At 42.5% G+C, this 23,207-nt stretch overlaps 2 protein-coding genes across 3 annotated transcripts in view; both read right to left on the reverse strand.

Moving 5' to 3' along the window:
• Positions 1 to 23,207, reverse strand: part of GLYR2 (glyoxylate reductase 2) — a 199,446-nt gene that overhangs the window by 6,962 nt on the left and 169,277 nt on the right. The gene's annotated exons all lie outside the window — the stretch shown is intronic.
• On the reverse strand, positions 790 to 2,815 carry LOC149142716 (uncharacterized). The gene is made up of 2 exons (XM_089449022.1): positions 1,137 to 2,815; positions 790 to 1,040 (listed from the first exon to the last, which is right to left on the reverse strand). Exons 1-2 carry the CDS (start codon positions 2,776 to 2,778, stop codon positions 850 to 852), a joined length of 1,833 nt encoding a protein of 610 aa, XP_089305148.1. The 5' UTR covers positions 2,779 to 2,815; the 3' UTR covers positions 790 to 849.

Consider the following 23,207-nt stretch of genomic DNA (forward strand, 5'->3'; position numbering starts at 1 on the left):
AAGCATAAAAAATGCATAATATATTCATTTTTTTCAGATTTTTAAACATATAAAGCAATAACAACATGAAATAAAGTTTAAAGTTAAACACATTGGCACATAAATATGAAGAAAACACTGATATATATGATGTCAAATAGAAATGATATATCAAAGGCGATACCAAATCGTGCTAATCCCTGATAATTGTCCATTCAAGGACTCAAATGTGGAGAACCAATACAAAATAACATCACATATAATAATAAAAGTATCTCATCATCATGAGTTACATGTAGCATAACAAATAAAACTAGCAGCTATCTATCTACTGCCCTCTCCCCCTTTTACGGGAAAACATGATGGGCTGTTTGTCAGGCCTGCCCCTAGTAGTAGAAGGCCTTGACACTGCCTCTGCACCTAATGTCAAATAATGAGTGATAGGCATGGAGCTATGCTCTCCTATATCTATAGCAGATGGTGTTGATGCTGATGCTCCCGCAGTGTCCTCCTCCAGCTCCTCCTGCTCCTCCTCTAAGTGCTGCTGCTCCTCTGACTCCGAGTCCTCCTCTTGCTGCCCCTGCTCTAATGGATCATCTGCCACTGGCTCCTCCAACCATGAAGGTGACTCCTCCAATATGGGCTCCTGAGACTCCACCCTCCACGGAGACAATACATCAATATTGTCTAAGGAAATGGCATCTGGATCCACTGGTGATTCTATTTGCCTCACTCGAAGTCGGATGTTGTAATGCACATACACGAAATCGTTGAGGCGTGCGAACTCCAACCTGTAAGAGTGTCAAAAAAAGTAATGAGTCTTGACTCTTGACTCTTGACACTTGAAGGTCATAAATTAAAAATTAAAAATTACAATAAGTGTAATTGCTCAACTGAAGGCTTGAGTTCAAAGTTATACCTGTTGCGCTTTTTGGCGTGTATTTTCTCAAATACACTCCAATTGCGCTCACACCCTGAAGAGCTACATGTTTGACTCAAGATTCGTATAGCCAAATTTTGCAAATTTGGTACCCTTGCACCATAGCTTCGCCACCAAAGATCTACAACAAAATAATGAAATAAAAAATTCAAAAACTTAAAAGTTAAAAATTAAATTCAAATTTCTAATTTCTAATGAGTGATGACTTGTCACTTACGTGGCATGAAGAGGGCCCTTTCCTTAATGGCATCATCAAAGCCAAATAGGCCAACACAATCCTGATAACTCTGTACCTCGCGCTTGATTTTGCTACGAAGCTCAGAATCAGGTACCATCCTCTGAATACAGGTATGGAGCCCTTCCATCACCTCGCCATCAAAACGAAAATTGCATTTGTATGCAAATGCAGGGTTGAGGAAGAGTGCTGCTGCATGAATGGGTCGATGAAGCATCCCTGTCCACCGATTATCGATCACATCCCATAACATCATCTGCCTATTAAGGCCAGCAGAACCCTTGTCTGCATAATAGGAACGAATGGCCTCCTTGGCCCTATCCATGCCCTCATACAAATAAGGCATTGCAGGCTTCTCTCCATCCACCAATCTAAGAACCTTTACTATAGGTTCGCTAACTGCACATGCTTCTTGTACTCCACGCCAAAATGTCTCAGAGTACACCATTTTTGCAATGGCTCTCCCATCAGGTCTCTTGCTGTATCTACAAGCACGCCAATCATCAGACACAAACATTTGCTTCAACTCGTACTGACATCGAAGCAAAGACTGGAGAGTAATAAAGGTTGTGGCAAAACGTGTGATGGCAGGACGCCGCAACTCCTTGTTTTTAGTGTACCTCCTCATAAGGCTAAGAACATAAGCATGGTTATAAATAAACTTGGGGATGCTCCTAGCCATATCAACTGCCTCCTTGATGAAGGAGAGTTTCCCCATATCCTCAAGCAACAAATCAAGACAATGCGCTGCACATGGAGTCCAGAACAATGTGGGATGCCTCTCCATAAGCATTCTGCCGGCAGACACATAATTAGCTGCATTGTCTGTTACGACTTGCACCACATTCTGCACACCAATCTCCTGAATGAACCCATCTAACAACTCACATATCGTTGCTGCATCTTTGATATGTTCTGATGCATCCAACGATTTAATAAACATGGTACCTTTAGGACAATGTACCAAGAAATTTAGAAGGGTCCTACCCTTCCTATCTGTCCAACCATCAGACATCACTGTGCATCCAGTGATTTCCCATGTCTGTTTCAACTCCGCCAATCTAGAGTTGATGTCCTCTTTTTCTGCTTGAAGAATTGGCCCCCGCAACTCCTCATATGTGGCACTTTTGTACCCTGGGCCCACAACAGCAATAGCATCACACATTGGTTGCCAAAATGGATTGGTTTTTGTGATGCTGAGAGGTAAGTCGCTCCAATAAATACACCTCCCCATGACTCTATCTGCTTCTTCCTTCTCCTTTTTTTTATAAAGCGATTTTATGCCAGGTTGTGCTCCAGCTCCTGTTCGTGGAACAAAAAATGATGACCTCGCATTCACACTAGCAGTAGCGCTAGCATGTGATGGTGTGCCAGTTGTGGAGCCCCTCCCACTAGGGCCAGTAGGGCCACTACCCTGAACATCAAAATCAGGAGAAGATATCCCAAAAGATCTACCTGCACGTTCAGCTTTGTTTCTTTCCGCCTCTTCCTTCTTTCTGTCCTTTTCTTCAATTGCCTCAAGAGCTTTTCGTATAAGCTCCGGACTAGAAACTTTACAAATGCCAACATCATGTCCAGGGAGTCTAGCAAGATGGTATTTCAGTCGTGTAACCCCACCTGTCATCTTGTCCCCACACAATTTGCATGAAAGATATGCACGATTTGTCCCACCATCAGAGATCCCATACTCCCAAAATGGGTCCAAGTTTTTTGGCATATTTGTATTTTGTAGTGGGCTAACTCAAAAGGAAACCTACAGCACCAAAAAAAATTTGGAATTAGTAACTTAATAACTTAATAAGTAATACGAATTTACGAAATTCCATGGGTGCAGGTCTCAATATCAAATCCTCATTCTTCAAAGTCAAATGGACTAAACTTTAACAAAGTTCTACAATCTGCAATCTTCACACAAAGGACCCTAGTCAAGCTATGTAGAAAAGAGTCAAAAGACATTAAAATCATAAAATATAAATGTATTCAATAACAGCGTTAGAGGACTGCGATTTGGCTGCTACAAGCAGTGTATACATTGAGGATAATAAAATCATTTATATTTATGCTTCTAATGTTGGCTTATATGCTATCTTCTGAGGATAAGCAACTGTTGGGAAAGATTTCAATATGGTAGAGTGGGAGGGCAACTGTTGTGAAAGATTTCAATATGGTAGAGTGGGAAGGCAACTTTCCTAATCTCAGGCCAAAACATGGGATTATGCTCCATCTATTCTTCTAATATTGGTTCACTAACAATCTTTCTGAGGCTAAATGAGTGTTGAGAGGGGATTTTAATTTTTAATAAGGTAGACAAGTAATTGTAGGAGGTGAAATAAGAGTTGATGTAAAATAAAATCAACACATCAAGTTTTTAATGTGAATTGCAGCCATAAACATCATGATATTGGAGGCTGCTTTACATGGTCCAATACAAGAAGGCATCAGGAAAGAGTACTGGCAAAACATGACGTGTTCACTGTTAACTTTTAAGCCCCCAAAAAAGGATTAGTGTTTTCAAGAACTGAGAACAGATTTGTTGATGTTGGGTTGGAATCTGGATGCTACAGGGTTTGACCAAATTCTGTTGGTTACATGCATGTTGAGACTCATGAGTCATGACAGTGTGACAGTAACCTCATAAGGCAGTTACCTTTGACGGTGACTTTGGCGTTGTGTTGGTGACTTGAAGGCATGATTGTGTTCATGGCAAGAGTCCTTGATGAAGGATTATGTCAGTGACCTGTGAACTGGGTAGCAACCTTCTATAACAAGATCTTGATGAAAGTAATTAATGGCAGCATGACAGCAGTAATCTTGATTCTTGACATAGTGACCTGATGACTGTAATGATAGTTGTTGTGACATGACAGTGACCTTGTTATAACTTATTACCATACAGACAGTGATCTTGCTAACAGTAACCTTGATATGTTTGGAGTCTGGACAGTATAGCAGATATATCTGAATGCAAAGGACCCTTTTACATGTGCAGAGAAACCTTATGGTTGTGTGGTATATAGAATCTAGATAAACCCTATGGCTGTGAGGATTATGGTAGTATTAACTTGAGAGTGCCAGGAATCAGTATCTGCCCTTCCTTTCAAACTTAAGGTATCTCGTCTTTAATCAGAAGATTGAATAATGTACATAGTAGATATTAATAATTATATGTCAAAAGTTTATTGTTGTGTGAAAAGAATCAAGATATTGACCAAGGATCTGCTCTCTGTAACCCTTACTAAATTGCTTGTCTTTGCAAGTGTTTGTCACAACTACAAGTCTCAGCTTAGCAACAAGAGCTATACCCTTAAATATCTAATGAGCTAGAAGGACTTCGCTAATGGGAGGACCAAATATGACATGAAAAGCCAGTTCTGAACATAGCTTTGTGGAAAAGCATAACGGCAAAGGCTGGAAAAGCTAAGTCACCAGGATTAGGATATCACGTGCAGATTTTTAGAAGACTTTGCATATAACATATATGAATACAGCACATATAATACAAGCCACAAAATATAGATGCGAATCTGCATGTTCTGGTTATGCTATTTGTATGTTCTAACTTCTGGTTATGCTTCTCATTGCTCAATAGATATATCATATTACCAAGGTCCAATATAATGTGTTGCACAGTTGCAGGCTGCAGCGTTGCGTTGACGGTGAAGAGTCAAGACTCAAGACGTCGGGACTGTGACCTTTGGCACCGGGTAAACCCTCCTTCGCAGCACCGGTTCCGTCTCTCTCCAGCTCGCACGAAAACATTACAAAGTGACGGGAAAAGCAAAACAATATTACCATTTTATAACCCGATTAAACTAACCCGCGATATTTACAGTCGTGGCGCGATATTTATGAAAATATCGCCGCAATTTCGGAAATCTCGCGAGAATTTAAAAACACGAAAATATCGCGCTATTTTCCAGCCGAAATTTCGTTTTCGCCAAAATCGCGCGATATTTACGAATATCGCCGAAATATCGGCGATATTATCAACACTGCTCAGAAGCATTTCCCAATTAAGGTCCAGTAGCACTACCACATAACTTCTTAAAGTTAAGTTCCATCGGGGTAGTCACAGGCTTGCAGTCCACCATCCCAAATCTTTCCAATATCTTCACAACATATTTTCCTTGAGATAGGAAAATTTCACCTGGCTTTTGCCAGACCTCCAACCCTATGAAGTAGTGCATCGGTCCTAGGTCCTTCATCTCAAATTCAAAAGCCAACTCCCTCTTACATTTGAGAATGAGAGGGTCTACACTTCCATCAACTCCATGCTTGATTTTGTAGAGCCACTTAGAGGTGACAACCGATTTGTCTTGGGGTCTAGGGACCACATCCCAGACATCATTCTTCATAACTGACTCGTGTTCTTCATTCATAGCATACATCCATACTTGATGCTTCACGACTTCTTCGAATGATGAAGGTTCATTTTGAATGCTAGTGCTCATGGCGGTCAAATATCCTTGATACCTGTTCAACTTCTTGCTTTCACAGAAAGCCCCCCTTGGTGCAATGTGTCTCTCGGCATCTTCAAGAGTCTCCCTAAGCCATGAGGGTCTCCTTTTGGAGGAGGAGGGCTCATGAGGAGGAGGATCAATCGGATCCATAGGTTTATCAACATTAGGCATCGTTTTGTCTTCTTTTTCACCTTGATTTCCAGTGTCAGCTTCTTTGTCCTTCCTTAGGATAGGAAGGTTGTTGATCTTCCTGAGGGCCATATCTCCGTCGAAGGTGACATCATGACTTATCTCAACTTCCTTTTGACCAGCCACATAAATTCTATATCCCTTAGAATTATCACTATAGCCAACAAAGATTCCTTTCTTCCCAGATGCACCCAATTTGCTTCTTTTCTCTTTCGGCACATGAAAACATATGGGACTTCCAAAAATTCTAAAATGAGAGACATCGGGTTTCTTACCAGTGAACATTTCTTCGAAAGTCTTGGAGTTCAATGCTTGATGAGGGCATCCGTTTTGAACATACACAACGGTATTTGCAGCTTCAACCCATAGGAACTTCGGAAGGCCTTGATCATGAAGCATGGCACGAACTGCTTCTACAATAGAGCGATTCTTCCTTTCAACCACACCATTCTGCTCAAGAGTGTATGGTGTTGTAGTCTCCTCTTAATGCCAGTTTCTTTGCGATAATCTTGGAATTCATTGGATTCGTACTCGATCCCATTATCGGTCCTTAATATCTTGATTTTCGTCTCGAATTGGTTTTCGATCAAGGCTTTGAAGTGTCGGAACCAGGTGAACACTTCATCCTTCTTCTTCAAGAAGTAGATCCAAGTCTTGCAAGAATAATCATCCATAAAGGTGAGATAATATAAGTATCCTCCCAAAGAGTTTACGGGCATCATACCAGATATGTCAGAGTGGATCAATTGCAATATGTATGTGGTCTTGCTATTACTTGAGGGGAATGGTCCCCTTGTAAGTTTTCCTTCGGCACATCCCGAACATACACCTCCATGCTCTACTTTGAACTCGGGCATACCTGCCACCATCTGTCTCACATCGGATAGGGCTTGATAGTGAAGATGGGCGAACCTCCGATGCCATAGTTTAGATTGTAGAGATGTGCCGCAAGACATGGCTCCAATGGACTTCCTCCAACTTGATACAAAGTGTCAACCCTGAACCCAAGAGTAAAAGCATTTTTTAAATTTCTTTTCCAAACACATACCTTTCTATCGATGAAAGCCACATTGAATCCTTTGTCCTCCATGGCTGAAATGGACACCAAGTTCTTTTTGAGATCAGGTACATATGGTACTTCTTGCAAATGAATAGTGTTACCTTGATTCAATTGAAGGGTAACATTCCCTACTCCCTTCACGGGATAGGTGGCATCGTCTCCAAGGATGATCTCCAAGTTTGTCTCCTTTTCTATTAGATTAGAGAGGGCTGCCTTGTATCTGATGAAGTGCCTTGAGGGACCACTATCAATCAACCAATTTCCCAAAGTGTCCAGAGGAGAGGCAGTGGAGAGGACCGATATAAGATAGTACTATTTTTGCTTATTGTTAACAACATTGGATTCTTCATACTTGGAGTTCCTTGATCTCTTGGAGGGTCAACCATTTCCTTGATGTCCCGCATTCCATTTTCCCTTGCCATTGAACCTGCCATTCCTTTGATCGTTGTTGTTGAAGTTGCCCCTAGAATGATTGTGATCATCATCATGCGATGTGTCCTTTCTATTTGGACACTCCCTTGCATAGTGGCCAAACTTATTGAAAATAAGCACCTGCCCTTCATTCCTCCCTTAGATCCAAGCTTTCCATGAAAATGAACTTTAGACCCTACATTATTTCTCCTTTTGGCATGAGCGGAGAATGCAGTGGGGTTACTTATAATAGAAGGCATTTATTACTCCACCATTCTTGTTTCTTCTTAAATGCATCTCGACATCAATTCTTCAAACCCTGGAATTTGATCATTGTTGAGTACAATGGTTCTCAATACATACCACTCAGGTGGGAGTCCTCCAAGGGTGGTGAGGTAAGTTCCGTGTTAGCAATGACTTCTCCAATCGAAAGTAGATCATTGTTGATCTAAGTGATCCTTAAGATGTAGGATTGAATATTCTCGTGCTTGCCCTTCTTAATATCTTTCAACTTATTCTTGAGAAATATAATTTGATTAGCATTACTAACCTTGAACATGTTGATCAACCTGTCGTAGATCTCCTTGGAGGTCTTCAATTCGGAGATGTAGGCCATCAGACGCTTGTCAATGGAATCCCTGATAATCTTTTTTTCTTTGACTTCAACCCTACTGTACTTGGTCTTCGCAGTAACTGGTGCATTTGAAGGAGGCTCCGAGATTTTACCCAGCACATAATCCATCACTTCTTGTTCTTCCAAGGTCAAATCAAGAGACATCTTCCATCCATGATAGTCAGATTTATCATGGAGTTTGTCTTCAATCGGGAAGTGGGATGAGGAACCCGTTGCGCCTTTTGTCCTTGTCCAACTGTCTTTGGTGATTTCTCTTTCACTCTTGCTTGGGCTTTGTCTTCACCTGAGCTTTGATACCATGTTAATTTTAGGCAGCAATGGTATGTTCTATGCTTTAGAGCAATTTTACTTCAATTTCTTTATTAGCCCAATATCAATATCCAGATTAGCAATCACATCAACATGATAGTAAAATGCAAATAGAACATAAACATAAACAATAGAAGATAAGCCAAGACAAGAGGACACAAGATGTGGCACCAGCCAGGGACAAACTCCAATGTGGGGAAACCCTTGATCAAATCTTCTTATAGTCTTCAATAGTTCAGCAAAGAGAGAGAGGAACCCGTTGCGCCTTTTGTCCTTGTCCAACTGTCTTTGGTGATTTCTCTTTCACTCTTGCTTGGGCTTTGTCTTCACCTGAGCTTTGATACCATGTTAATTTTAGGCAGCAATGGTATGTTCTATGCTTTAGAGCAATTTTACTTCAATTTCTTTATTAGCCCAATATCAATATCCAGATTAGCAATCACATCAACATGATAGTAAAATGCAAATAGAACATAAACATAAACAGTAGAAGATAAGCCAAGACAAAAGGACACAAGATGTGGCACCAGCCAGGGACAAACTCCAATGTGGGGAAACCCTTGATCAAATCTTCTTATAGTCTTCAATAGTTCAGCAAAGAGAGATAGTACAATTTACAAATCTGATATTTTGTAGCAGTGGTAAAAGAGCCCTAACCAGAAAAGTCAACATTGGTCAATAGGGCAGATTTGAACCTCAACAAATTGGTCAACTTCAGTCAGCTTCGGCCTCCAACCAGCAAGATGAATCAGCCCAAAAACAACCCAATCAAATCTGGTCAAACAGCCAACTTGCGGTCAGCCCTAGCTATAGTCAACATTGGTCAAAGTCGACATTTGGCCTCAATTTCTGTGCCCAAAAATGTGGCCTACCCAAACAGAAATTCCTCACCCAAAAATGCAGTCAAACAGGTCAATGTTGATGGTCAACGCATGGTCAAACTGTCCATAAATTCGGTCCCTTGAAATTTCAGCCCCCTGAAACTGAAATTTCGCTCTCCTGAAATTTTGGCCTCCTGAAATTTCGCTCTCCAGAAATTTTGAATGTGTGGAGAGAGAGAGGCCCAGAAATCCGTACCCAATCAATGAGGAGAGAGAGAGAGAAGTGTGAAGATGAGTGTGTCCAAATGAGGCTAAGGTCTCATATATTTATAGCAAATGTTGAGGATGAATAGACGTGACTGTTGGACTTTTGAGCCTACATAATTTTGCTAGCTGACCTTGACAATTTGTCCATAATCAAAATAAATTCATAACTTCATTTGTACATGTCTGAATCGGATGATCTTTAGATCAATCCTACACCTCTCAGAGAGAGGAATCCAAGAAAACTATCAGTGGTCATAAATAAGATGACCCATGTGGAGTTTGGCCCTAGTTGCCAATTTTAACACATTCTACTCTGCCCATGTCAACATATAACTTTTGTTGGTTTTGTGCCATCTGCAAGTTATCCTTGAGTGCTCTAAGGATATCTTGGCTCTCTTGTATCCAATCTTTGGCCCCTGGAGCTCTACTAGCTCCAAAAACCATATCAACAAAAGTCAGTGCATCGCAACCATACAAAGCACGAAAAGGTGTCATACTTATAGATATGTGGTATGTGGTGTTGTAGCAATACTCCCTAAGGTGCAACTACTTCACCCATGCTCTATGTTGTCCAGTCACATAGTTGCGTGTTGATTTTTGGTAGCATCGGATGTGCTCTAGCCATGAAAATTTGGTGGAGAGGCTAAAGCACATAAGATGTCCAAGACCCAGAAATTGTTTGGGAAAATTCCACCCGGATGGAGAGATATTAAAATAATTAATTTTTTTAATGAGAACCTAAGTCGAAACTTAGGAAAATTAAAATATTAATGTCTATTAATATAATATGGGTGAGAAAGTTCTAAATAACGAGGATCAAGCCAGATCTAATCTTAGCCGTTGATTAGGGACTTAATCTCGGTCGTTGAATCGTCAACAGGAAAAGTATAAGAGGAGCCTTGAGGGTCAGTTGGAGACACACCAAGTCGATCAAGAATTCGATTTTCTGGAGTAGGGTTTGCTGAGAAATCGAGTTAGTGATCTGTTGCAACAAGGGGAAGTTTAGCAGAAGGCCGAGAATACATATCAGAGAGGCAGAGAAAGTGTCGGAGAGATAGCGTAGAGCCTTGGAAGGCTGATGCAGAGGTAGCCAGGACTGACAGAGAGGCTGAGGAGGCCAGCGCAGGTGACGCAAAGGCAGTAGAGGTTGAAGCAAGCAACGCAGAGGGCTACAGAGCTGACGCTGGGCTGAGGATGCAGCGTTGAGAATTTTTTGTGGGGTAGACTAGGAGCTGAGAGGCAGACGCAGAGCTGTAGAGGGTGACGCAGAGCTGTAGAGGGTGATGCAGTTCCAGAGAGAAGCTTGGAGCAGCTTTCGTTGTCCAGCTAAGGAACTATGGGATCAATCATCCGGTTGCTGATCAACTAGAATATCTATCTCCGAAGAGAGGTACTTCTACCAAGGAAAATCTCTAAAGGGTGAGCCAATTCTGGCACCCTAGTGTATTTAGAAATTGCATAATAATAAAACCCTCATATGGGCTGCACTGGTTTTCCCACATTGGAATTTTCTAGGGACAATTGTCCAAAAATAATAGTGCCCCTTGTGTGATTGTCTCGGTTATGTCAGTTGTTGATCTGTATATGTGTGAAGGCTGTATTTGTGTTTATTTCGGTATTTATATTAATAAATAACTTGTTAATAGAATGAACAAGTAGGAGATAATAAACCAGATAATACAGTAGGGATTTCTGATGTGTTAAATTCAGAAATTTCCACATGGTATCGGAGCGATTGCAAATCAAAGGAGGACTGAAGACACCAGTACAAATCTGAAAATTTGCAACAAAAGCAGCGGTCCCGAGAGACAGCATTGTTCTAGAGCAAAAGTAGAAGAGAAGAAGTGACGCAGAGCCTGCGTCATCATTTCAATCCAAGGGAAGGGCCAGTGCAGAGGCAGAGAGAGGCAAAAGAGGCTCACGAAGAGCCACATCATCCTGCTCAGCCAAGTAGGACTGACGCAATTGGCCGGAGGAGCAAATTCAGCCTTTGTCGGGATTGCGCAGAGCTTGAAAGGCTCAGTTTCTTCAGTTGTTGGGGCTAAGGGAGTTGTGCAAATTGTGATTTGAGGAGCTGGTGGGGCGTTGTTTCGAACGATACAGAACAATGTCTAAGGAGACGGAACCAAGGTAGAGGGAATCACTACCTCGACGGATTTCTAGCCAAGGAATCCAGATCTGAGTTGCAGTTGCAAGGAGTATTGGAGAGGAGCGGTTCGACAACTGGCTAGAGGATTTCCAGGAGGGAAATCAAGAGTCAGAGAAGGAGTTGAAATGGCAGTGAACGGACTGAGGGATCAAGACAGGTTGGACGAGGCTTCCAACTTTGTAATCTGGAAGGCCACGATCCTGGCAATCCTGAATCGACATCACACTTTGCCTTGAAAGTAATGGTTATCCCAGTTGACCCAGCTACTAATGAGAAGTATGAGGAGGCGATGGCCAGGGCAAAGTGCGTGATCCTAGACGGGGTCAAAGATCATGTCATACCACATATTGCTGAGAAGAGCATAGCAAAGGAGATGTGGGACACCTTGACCACCTTATACCAGGGCTCTTCCATGCAACGAAAGATGCTATTGGAGAATCATCTGAGGTCATATAAGATGCATAAGCGAGAGCAAATAGATCCATTCCTTCTCAGGTTGCAGGGGATTCGCGACCAGCTTACTTCTGTGGGGTCTACACTGGATCCAGAGTTTATGGTCGAGACTGCCCTGAATGCAATCTCCGAGGAGTGGGAGACATTTGTCTAATGTATTTTGGGCAGGGATACTCTTCCCAGTTGGGAGGAGATGTGGGTAGCTCTTCGACAGGAAGAGATCAAGAGGATGACCAAGGCGGGGAGTAGTGGTAAGGGAGTTCGAGTCAAGAAAGAGAGGAGGAGGATGCAACTCTAGCATCTATGGGACAACAAGGGAAGAGGAAGAAAAAGGACATCTCCAAGGTCAAGAGTTTCAACTATGGGGAGTTGGGACATTATGCATCTTAGTGCCCCAGGAAGAAAGGCAAGGGAGAAGCTTATGATTCAAAGGCAGCTCCAGCTAAGGTGTAGAAGGATGTCGAAACTGATGAGATTGTGCCATGAGTGCTCATGCGCCTCTAAACAAGAGGGGAGGAGACATTGAGCTGTAGTCAAGAGGACTACATGCTAGGGGCATGTTAAAATTGGTAACTAGGGCCAAACTCCATGTGGGTCACCTTATTCATGGCTAATAATATTTTTCCTAGATTCCTCTCGTCGAGAGGTGTAGGAATGATCTAAAGATCATCCGATTCCGATAAGTATTTATGGAGATATGAATTTATTTTGATTATGGAATAATTATCAAGTCGACCAGCGACTCATGTAGGCTCAGAAGCCCAACAGACACATCTATTCATAATCGACATTTGTATATAAATACAAGAGGTCTTTTCCTCATTTGGATACACACTGATCATCACAACTCTCTCTCTCTCTGGTGCGTGGCGAAATCTTGCACTGGTGCGTGGCGAAATCTTACACTGGTGAGCGGCGAAATCTTGCACTGGTGCACAACAAAGTCTCGGACTGGTGCACGGTGAACGACTCACCGGTGGAGACTTGACAAGTTCGATCTAGGGTTTGCTGCCCTAGTTTAGGGCTGATCTGGGGTTTGTTGCTGCTGATATAAATCAGATCCTTGTACTATTTCTCTCCGCTGAATTATTGAAGATAAAAAAAGATTTGATCAAAGGGTTTCCCCATATTGGGGTTTGTCCCTGGCTAGCCACCACATCTTGTCTCTCTTGTCTTGGCTTGTTTTTTGTCAATCGTTTAATGTTCTATCTGCACTTTACTTAATGTACATGTGATTGCTAATCTATGGATAATAATAAGAAGATAAGTAAACTGTTATAAGCATAGAACATACCATAACTTAACATGCTGAGGTGAAGACAGAACCCGAGCAAGAGCAAGAGAAATCACCAAAGAGAAGATTGGCAGGCTATCCAAAAAGAATTCATGGGGTCCTCAACACACTTCCCTGCTGAAGACAAGCTCTGTGAGAAGTCTGACTACCACGAATGAAAGATGTCTCTCGATATAACATTAGAAGAACATGAAGTGCTGGACCATGTGAAAGGCAGAATTGTTGAGCCTCCATCAAATGCATCTGCTGCTGCTAGGAACAAATGGACCTAAGGGTGGAAGAAAAGGACAATGTTACATTTGCGATAAAACAGGTCACTATGCAACAGAGTGCCCTGATAGAAGGGACTCACACTGGGACAATGATCAAAATCCCTCTCATGGCAATTAAAGGAATGGAAAATCTAATAGCGGAGGTAAAAGGAGTGTTGGAAATCAAGGAAGAGGACAACCATTCAAGAAGGCTAGAAATTCCAAGTATGAATCTAACACTTTTGACAATAAACAGGATGAATATTATCTACCAGTTGCTCTATCTACCTCTGCTCCTCCGGACTCGCTGGGAAATTGGCTTATTGATAGTGGTGCCTCAAGGCACTTCACTGGTTACAAAGAAGTTCTCCATAATCTGATAGAGAAAGAAACTAACCTGGAAATTGTCCTTGGAGATAATATGAAATATCCCGTGAAAGGTGTAGGCAATGTCTCTCTTAAATTGAATCAAGGCAATACGATCCACTTACAGGATGTACTATATGTACTTGACCTCATAAAGAACCTGGTGTCCATTTCAGCCATGGAAGACAAAGGCTACAAGGTGGCTTTCAGCGATGGCAAGGTACGTGCATGGAAAAACAATATTAAAGATGCCTTCACTCTTGGGTTTCAAGTTGATTCATTATATCAAGTCGGAGGAAGTCCGCTAGGTGTCATGTCATGTGACACATCTCAAGCCTTGATCGAGAATCAAACCAAAAAGAAGATCAAGATCTTAAGGACTGATAATGGAACTGAATATGAATCTAACGAGTTTCATGACTTTTGTAAAGAGGCTGGCATTAAGAGGGAGACTACTACACCATATACTCCTGAACAGAATGGTGTGGCGGAAAGGAAGAATCGTACGATTGTGGAAGCTGTCCGTGCCAAGCTCCATGATCAAAGACTTCCGAAGTTTCTTTGGATCGAAGCTGCAAGCACCGTCGTATATGTACAAAACCGATGCCCTCATCAAGCATTGGGTTCCAAGACTCCTGAAGAAATGTTCACCGGTAAGAAACCTGACATATCTCATTTTAGAATTTTTGGAAGCCCTGTATATTTTCATGTGCCGAAAGAGAAAATGAATAAATTGGGTGCATATGGAAAGAAAGAATCTTCGTGGGCTATGGTGAAAATACTAAGGGCTATAGAATCTATGTAGCCGGTCAAAGGGAAGTCGTGATTAGTCATGATGTCACATTTGACGAAGATATGGCTCTCAGCAAAGTGAACAATCTTCCTACATTGAGGAGCTCTCAAGAAGTTGACACCAGGGAACCGAAAGAAAAAGTGTATGATGAGATATTTGCACCTGTTGCCAAATATACTACCATCTTCTTGATCATAACCCTTGCGGCCAAGGATGGAACCTACATCAAATGCATGTCAAGACCGCATTCTTGCATGGTTCGATCAAAGAAGAGGTCTACATGGAGCAACCCGAAGGATTTGAGATTTATGATCGAAAAGCTCGTGTGCAGGTTGAAGAAGGCCCTCTATGGGCTGAAGCAAGCACCCCAAGCATGGTATGAGAGGATCGATAGCTACTTGATGAAGCTGGGATTCACTAGGAGTGAAGCCGATCCCAACCTTTACTTTAAGGTTGAAGATGACAAACCTCTTATACTGATGCTATATGTTGACGACCTCTTTCTAACAGGTGCAGACCCTCTCATTCACAAATGTAAGAGGGAGATGGCTTCTGAATTTGAAATGAAGGACCTAGGACTGATGCACTATTTACTAGAACTTGAAGTCTGGCAGAAGCCAAGGGAAATTTTCCTATCTCAAGGAAAATATGTGGTGAAGGTATTGGAAAGATTCGGTATGGTGGACTGCAACCCTATGACTACCTCGAGGATCTTAACTTTCAGAAGTTATATGGTAGTGATGTTGGACTAGATTTGGGAAATGCCTTTGAATTTCATAAACTCATTCGTGTTGATGTTCTTGGTGAACCTTCGTCTGGACATATGTTTTGTAGTGAGAATGGTGAGCTCATATTTGGTTGAGCCTCACTGGATTGATGCCAAGAATCTTCTAAGATGTCTTCGGGGCACAATCTCTCATGGGCTAAGATACACTGCCGGAGATGTGAGACTACTTGGATACACTGATGTTGATTGGGTAGGCAGTGTGGTGGATCGTAAGAGCACTTCCGGGTGCTGTTTCTCCTTGGGATCTGCTTCGATATCTTGGATGAGCAGGAAGCAGAAGTCGGTGGCTCTGAGCATCGCCGAGGCAGAGTATATTGCTGCTAGCATGGCCTCCTGTGAGGCAGTCTGGTTGCGAAAGCTCTTCAGTGAGCTGTTTGGATTTACATTGGATACCACCGTGATCCTATGTGACAACCAGAGTGGGATTCGTTTGTCAGAGAATCCCGTATTTCATGATCGCTCCAAGCATATCGATATTAGGTACCACTATATTCGAGATATGGTGCAGCAGGGAGCTATAAGGCTCCAACATATCGGTACAGATGAACAAGTCGCCGACATTCTAACAAAGCCCCTAGGAAAGGTCAAATTTTTGACTTTCCGAGAACGACTTGGTGTCGTTCAAAAACCCTCTGATGAGGGTCCTGTATGATGTATGGAGCTCTTGTAGCTCCGGGGGGTGCGGGGTACTTCTTGGAGCGACATATGATCACAGGGTAAAAGAATCAAAACTTTCCCTGTAACACCCCGTGGCAACTATGTAGCAGGATGATTAGTTCTCCTGTGAGGTCTGGATGATGTGTTCTCCATGACGATTATGTAGCAGGATGATTAGTTCTCCTGTGAGGTCTGGATGATGTGTTCTCCATGACGATTATGTCACAGGATGACTAGTTCTCCTGTGAGATTTGGATGATGTGTTCTCCATGACGATTGTGTAGCAGAATGATTAGTTCTCCTGTCGAGGCATCCTACCCATGCAGTCTGGGACTCATGGGAAGTACCTCTCATCTAATCAATGAGCAGGGAAATGAGGATAGGGACCATAGTAATATCGATGGACGCATCGTTGTATCTACTGTACTCCCTATGCTAGGATGACCTTCATTGATCTGGGATCAATGATACTGGTCTGGGGCCAACGGTAGGAGTTGTACCCACTATGATGCTGACTTTGGGTCGGTTGAGACTGGTCTGGGACTAGTGGTACATACTCTGAGACTGACTTTGAGTCAGTGGAGGATGATACTAGTCTGGGACCAGTTGTAGGAGTTGTACCCACTGTGACGCTGACTTCGGGTCGGTTGAGACTGGTCTGGGACCAGTGGTACATACTCTGAAACTGATTTCGAGTCAGTGAAGGATTGGTCTAGGACCAGTACTAGGAGTGGTACCTACTATGACACTGACTTCGGGTCGGTTGACACTGGTCTGGGACCAGTGGTAAACACTCTGAGGCTGACTTTGAGTCAGTGGAGGATGATACTAGTCTGAGACCAATGGTAGGAGTTGTACCCACTATGACACTGACTTCGGGTCAGTTGAAGACTGGTCTGGGACCAGTGGTACACACTCTGAGACTGACTTTGAGTCAGTATGATACATCCTCGATCATTTCTTTTTCTTCATAATTCAGAGAAAGCAGAGCAACGCAGATCAGAACATGGCAGAACAGAACAGAGCAGTGTAGGCAAAATAGAGCAGAACGGAGTAGGGGTCAAGCTGTACAGGGCAGTGCATTTGATGGATGAATAGTAGTGACAGACAAACAAATTGCTGATGGAGTTCTCTCTAGTTGAGAGGGAGTGTTAAAATTGGCAACTAGGACCAAACTCGATGTGGGTCACCTTATTCATGGCAGAAAATATTTTTCCTAGATTCCTCTTGTCGAGAGGTGTAGGATTGATCTAAAGATCATCCGATTTTGATAAGCATTTATGGAGATATGAATTTATTTTGATTATGGAATAATTATCAAGCTGACCAGCAACTCTTGTAGGCTTAGAAGCCCAACAGACGCATCTATTCATCATCAACATTTGTATATAAATACAGGAGGTTTTTTCCTCATTTGGATACACACTGATCATCACATCTCTCTCTCTGGTGCGCGGCGAAATCTTGCACTGGTGCGCGGCGAAATATTGGACTGGTGCGCGACAAATCTTGGATTGGTGTGTTAGTGTCAGTCTTTCCAGCCTTCCTCCAGTGATCAAATATGCTCTTACAAAGTGGTCTCAGAGTGTCAAGGTCAAATTTTGTCATTTCAGTGAGGCTTCAAGCAAAATTTGGTCACTAGGCATTAGGTCTAGGGTTTGCTTTCACTCCTTCTAAAGTTGTCCAAATGTAGGTCCATGTCATCATTCTGCTGAGTGTACCATCATTCAAAGGGTTGTCATTATCATGTCAGGTTCCATTGGGTCATTTTACTCCTTGTTCATGCTTCAGTTGCGCCTAGGTAAGTTCATTTCCCTCTCCTAGGGTTTTGAAGGCAATTTCTCTTGGATGGACAAATCATCAGCAAAACTTATATCCTGATGTTCATACACCTTCCCCTATCCTTAAAGTACCTTATAAAACACTTTCCATCACTGAGATTCCCCAAATTCTTCATTTTTGCACAAACCCTAGTTTCTTGCCACAACTTGGCAATTTTCTAGGCTAGGCCTGTGTTTTTCCCTTTTGGACCCCTTCCCCTCGCTCGATCTCTGAGATTCCACTTTCTCCTGCTTCCTAACATCCCTCCCTACTTCCAAAAATTTCCCCAAGAATTTAGAAGCCCCTTATCCCCTTCATTTCACTTCATTTCGACAAAATCCCTTGTTCCACACATCGGGACAAGTTTCACTCAAAAGATGTTTCAGAGCAATCCAAGATGAATTTTGAAAAACTGAGAGACGTTTTTGTCCACAACAGACCAAGGAAGAAAAAACTCCTTCACTTTTTACACAGGTGTCAAGGTTTTAGAGAAATGTCAAAAATATCGTTGCTTCAGGAGAATCGAATGCACCTCTGGAGTGACCTTGGGAAAATCAAATTTTCTCCTAGCTTGGTTGGCCAAATGACTTTCTTGATGAGTCAAATGATAACTAGACACAAAGAGCTTTCCAATGAGCTATCATGAGCTCAATTTGGAGTTGAGGAAGGCATTCAAAAGTTGACTGCAACAGCACTCTGCCTTGAGGCAGCCTCATTTGGCACATTTTGACCAGTCTTGGGAGATTTGATTTTTGACAAGGCAAATGAACTCCAAATTGAAAAATTCCAGTTGGGTTGGAAAGTAGACTCAAAGACCTTTCCAACGAGCTATCCTGCGCCCGATTTCGACACCGGGAAGGCCTCCAAAAGCCTCCTGCAAAATGCACTATGTAGCTGGGTGCGCGCTACGCATCAGGGAGGGCGCGCTACGCATCAGGGGCGCGCTACGCATCAGGGAGGGCGCGCTACGCGTCAGGGGCGCGCTACGCATCAGGCTGCCTTTCTCAGAACAAAATTGCTCATGCGCTACGCGTCAGAGGGGCGCTACGCGTTGGGCAAGGCGCGCTACGCGTTGGGTTTTTCGCCCAACAAACTGTCAGCAAGCTACCAAATCCACTTTTCTCTCAAGCAAATTGCAGGTAGGCCTCTCCTCCATGGCTAGATTTGGTTTTGCAAGATGAATGAGAAATTAATATGTTAAAATGCCATGAAAATGAAAAGTCAAAACCCTACTTTGCTGTGGAAGATTTAAAAACTTAATGGTGCTAGGGTTTCAAAATATTTTGCTGTCCAAGGTTGCCCATTTTTGATCCCTCTTTTCCCTCATCTCCATCCACATTCTCCTTCAAATTTTCCCATAAAATTTCGTAATTTTCCTCTCTTAATTCCAAAACCTTCGTCACCCCAAAACCCTACAATATCAAGATTTCCATATCCCTTCCCTTCCCTAAATTCCTTGTTTTATTTCCATTATTCCCTAATTCCCTGATATTCTCCCCTTCCTAATATTCCCTTGTTACATTTGTTTTCCCCTTGGTCACAGCATTGTTTAGATCAGAAGAGCAGTTCACATTCAGTTGTATACAGCAGTTTCACATATCAGCATTCATCCAAGGCAGTCGTGCAACAACAGTTATGTCATCCGGTCATTCATCCGATTATGAAGTGGAAACCCAAAGTGACTCACCCTTGGAAGGACATGCACTCATGAGGCTTCATAGAGGTGGCAGAAATATCATTACTTGTCCCGGAACTTGGTGTACAAAGCGAGAATCAGAAGTTTGAAAGCAAAGGTAAAGAGAGTTTCAAGGAGGAAAAAAGTGGATGAAGGACTCTAGATATTGGCTGAGGCATCCTTGGCTCATCATTGCCCTTGATGAAGAACCTACAGTCCAAATTTCAAGAAATTTGGAGAAATTTTTGACATTTTGAAATTTTTGCACTAAAAAACAGGTTTTTGCCCTCAACGCGTAGCGCGCCGCGCGCTACCCTTAAGTTGGGGAGGTCCATTTCACAAAAACTCAGCATTTTTGGATTTGTCATGATAAATTACACTTGCTCAGCCACTGCCAAGACATTTCATTGAGGTTTGGGCCCTCAAAAGGTCAAAAAACAAGCAAAAAATGACCTTCTGCCACTTTTTGGACACACAGGAAGCAGTCTTGGGAGATTGCAATTTTGGAGGGGCAAATGGGCACCAAATTGAGAAATTCCACTTGGGCTGGAGAGTAGACATCCAGACCTTTCCAACAAGCCCACTTGAGCCTCATTTGGATGCCAGGAAGTGCCCCAAAAGTGGGCTCAAAGGCGCGCTACGCATCAGGACATTTTCTCAATTTTGCATCTTCAGCTCAGGAAAACGCAACATTTGACCAATTTTGACTTTTGGTGGGATTTTTCACCCTCCTTGATGTAATTAATGTAATTTTAAGTTGACATGACACTTATTTACCTATTCTAGAAGATTCATTCATAAAATAGCAAAAAATTAATGAATGAATTGGTTTCCTAGCTTATAGAGGCAAGTTGTTTTGATTGCCTAGATTGTAGTGCTCAGTTTAGAATTGGTTGAAACAGCTCCTAGGATGATGAGCTCGACCCCTAGAGGCAAGGAAATGTGTTAGCTTGCCTATATTATGTACTTTCTTAGTCATTTTCATGGTTGGACCCTTGAGGGATAAGCTTAGACTGTATTACTCTTTGTATCTCTGCAATTTTGGCAAAGGAAAGATCAGGGTTTTGCAGCACTATTTGGGATTCCTGTGGTGATTTGTGTTGATGGTGTGTTTCTCTCATGTACTTGTAAGTTTTTTATGTGTATCATTTTCCTACTCTTCTCTTCTGCAAATTAAGTAAATGAAGTGTTAAGGTAGAATTCATGGTTTCTATGCTCTGCCTTTAAGTTTGCTTAATATTTATGTTTTCATCTGTTTAAGGAGAACTCCTGATGGTTTCTTGCTCTCCTTAGCTCCTCACCAGTCATACCTATCCATTCAATTCCTTCAAAGGCATCAAGACAATCTCCTACTTTGCCCCAAAAAGGCCTCTGCAAAAACTGTGTCTCATCCCCGCACCCAAAATTGTTGTGCTCAGTTTTCCAACAAAACCCTAAAAATTTAAAATCAAACTTTCCCTATCAGTTTACTAGCCTAAAATCAGTGTTCTTTATTGGTCATCTCAGCCCTTTGAAGACCTTTTGCCGAGATAGACCCGGAGAGATCCCTTTCCTGTCCCCGTAGGGCTAGCTACGAGGCTAAGTGGTTTGATGTTGCCTTGGATTTTGTCTTTTTCAGCCTGAGGCCAAATTCAAGCGCTAACATGGTGCACAACGAAGTCTCGAACTGGTGCACGGTGAACGACTCACTGGTGGAGACTTGACAAGTTTGATCTAGGGTTTGCTGCCCTAGTTTAGCGTTGATCTGGGGTTTGCTGCTGCTAATATAAATCAGATGCTTTTACTATTTCTCTCTGTTGAATTATTGAAAATAAAAGAAGATTTGATCAAAGGGTTTCCCCATATTGGGGTTTGTCCCTGGCTAGCCGCCACATCTTGTGTCTCTTGTCTTGGCTTGTTTTCTGTCAATCGTTTAATGTTCTATCTGCACTTTACTTAATGTAAATGTGATTGCTAATATGTGGATAATAATAAGAAAGATAAGTACACTGCTATAAGCATAGGACATACCATAACTTGACAGGTCAGGATCCTTCAGGTGCCCAAACTCTTGGATCACATCCGACTACGGGAGCCCTTAACGACAATAGCCTGATGACAAGTGACAAGTGGAGCAAAGTGTGGTGGAGCAGCAAGGCTGGGCTAGAGTGCAGAGTTTTGTAGCAACGTAGTAGAGGTTACAACAGTGCAAGAGGCACAAAAGAGGTTGCAGCAGCGCAATGGAAATAGAGGGAGCATGAGTTAGTAGCAGTGGCAGCTTCAGCATCACGAGGCTTCCAGATTGACTGGGATGTCAATGGTTGGGAGAAGTGAATTAGTTACTTCTCAGTAACTAAGTTGTAGTGCAGCAGTTAGCAGTGACAGTGCTAAGGGCAACATGGGCAACATATTGAGAGGGAGCTGCAGTATAGATGTAGCAGTGGCAGTGGCAGTGGCATGGGCAGCAGTACAGGAAGCAGCAGTGCAGAGGATGTGAGGCAGCAAGCCAAGCATCAACACAGGTACTGATATGCAGGATCAGTGTGATGTTTCTGTGTTAAAGCATTACTAGAGCATATTCCTCGCTAAGAGGGAGTGTTGATTTTTGGTAGCATCGGACGTGCTCTAGCCATGAAAATTGGTGGAGGCTAAGGAACATAAGATCTCCAAGGCCCATAATCGTTTGGGGAAATTCCACTCAGCTGGAGAGATATTAAAATAATTAATATTTTTAATCGAACCTAAGTCGAAACTTAGGAAAATTAAAATATTAATGTGTATTAATATAATATGGGTAGAAAGTTCTAAATAACGAGGATCAAGCCAGATCTAATCTTAGCCGTTGATTAGGGACTTAATCTCGGTCGTTGAATCCAGGAAAATTATAAGAGAAGGCTTGAGGGTCAGTTGGAGACACACCAAGTCGATCAAGAATTCGATTTTCTGGGGCAGGGTTTGCTAAGAAATCGAGTTAGTGATCTGTTGCAGCGACGGGCAATTCAGTAGAAGGCCGCGAATACATATCAGAGAGACAAAGAAAGTGTCAGAGAGACAGCGCAGAGCCTTGGAATGCTGATGCAGAGGCTGAGGAGCCTAGCGCAGGTGATGCAAAGGGCCACGAGGCTAACGCAGAGGGCCAAGAGGCTGATGCAGAGGCTGAAGAAGGCATCACAGAGGGCTGCAGAGCTAACGTTGGGCTGAAGAGGCAGCGCTGAGAAATTTTTGTGGGGCAGACTGGGAGCTAAGAGGCAGACACAGAGCTATAGAGGGTGACGTAGTCCCTGGAGGGTGATGCAGTTCCAGAGAGAAGCTTGGAGCAGCTTTTGCTATCGAGCTAAGGAATTATCTAAGTTGCTATGGGATCAATCATCTGGTTGCTGATCAGCCGGAATATCTGTCTCCGAAGAGAGGTACTTTTGCCAAGGAAAATCTCTGAAGGGTGAGCCATTTCTGGCACCCTAGTTGTATTCAAAAACTGCATAATAATAAAACCCTCATATATGCTGCACCAGTTTTCCCGCATTGGGTTTTTCCGAGGACGATTGTCCAAAAATAACGATGTCCCTTGTGTGATTGTCTCAGTTATTTCAGTTGTTGATCTGTATATGTGTGAAGGTTGCATTTGTGTTTATTTCAGTATTTATATTAATAAATAACTTGTTAATGGAATGAACAAG

This window comes from Pinus tabuliformis, chromosome X (genome assembly GCF_031772625.1).
Source record: "Pinus tabuliformis cultivar Carrire ecotype Pingquan chromosome X, CPIR1, whole genome shotgun sequence".
Lineage (NCBI taxonomy): Eukaryota > Viridiplantae > Streptophyta > Pinopsida > Pinales > Pinaceae > Pinus > Pinus tabuliformis.

Bases quoted from the DNA above. Each gene is read 5' to 3' on its own strand.
- LOC149142716 (XM_089449022.1), bottom strand. From the start codon at position 2,778: ATGACAGGTGGGGTTACACGACTGAAATACCATCTTGCTAGACTCCCT. The intron at 1,041-1,136 runs GTAAGTGACAAG...ATTTTGTTGTAG, and splicing joins AAGGGCCCTCTTCATGCCAC to ATCTTTGGTGGCGAAGCTAT.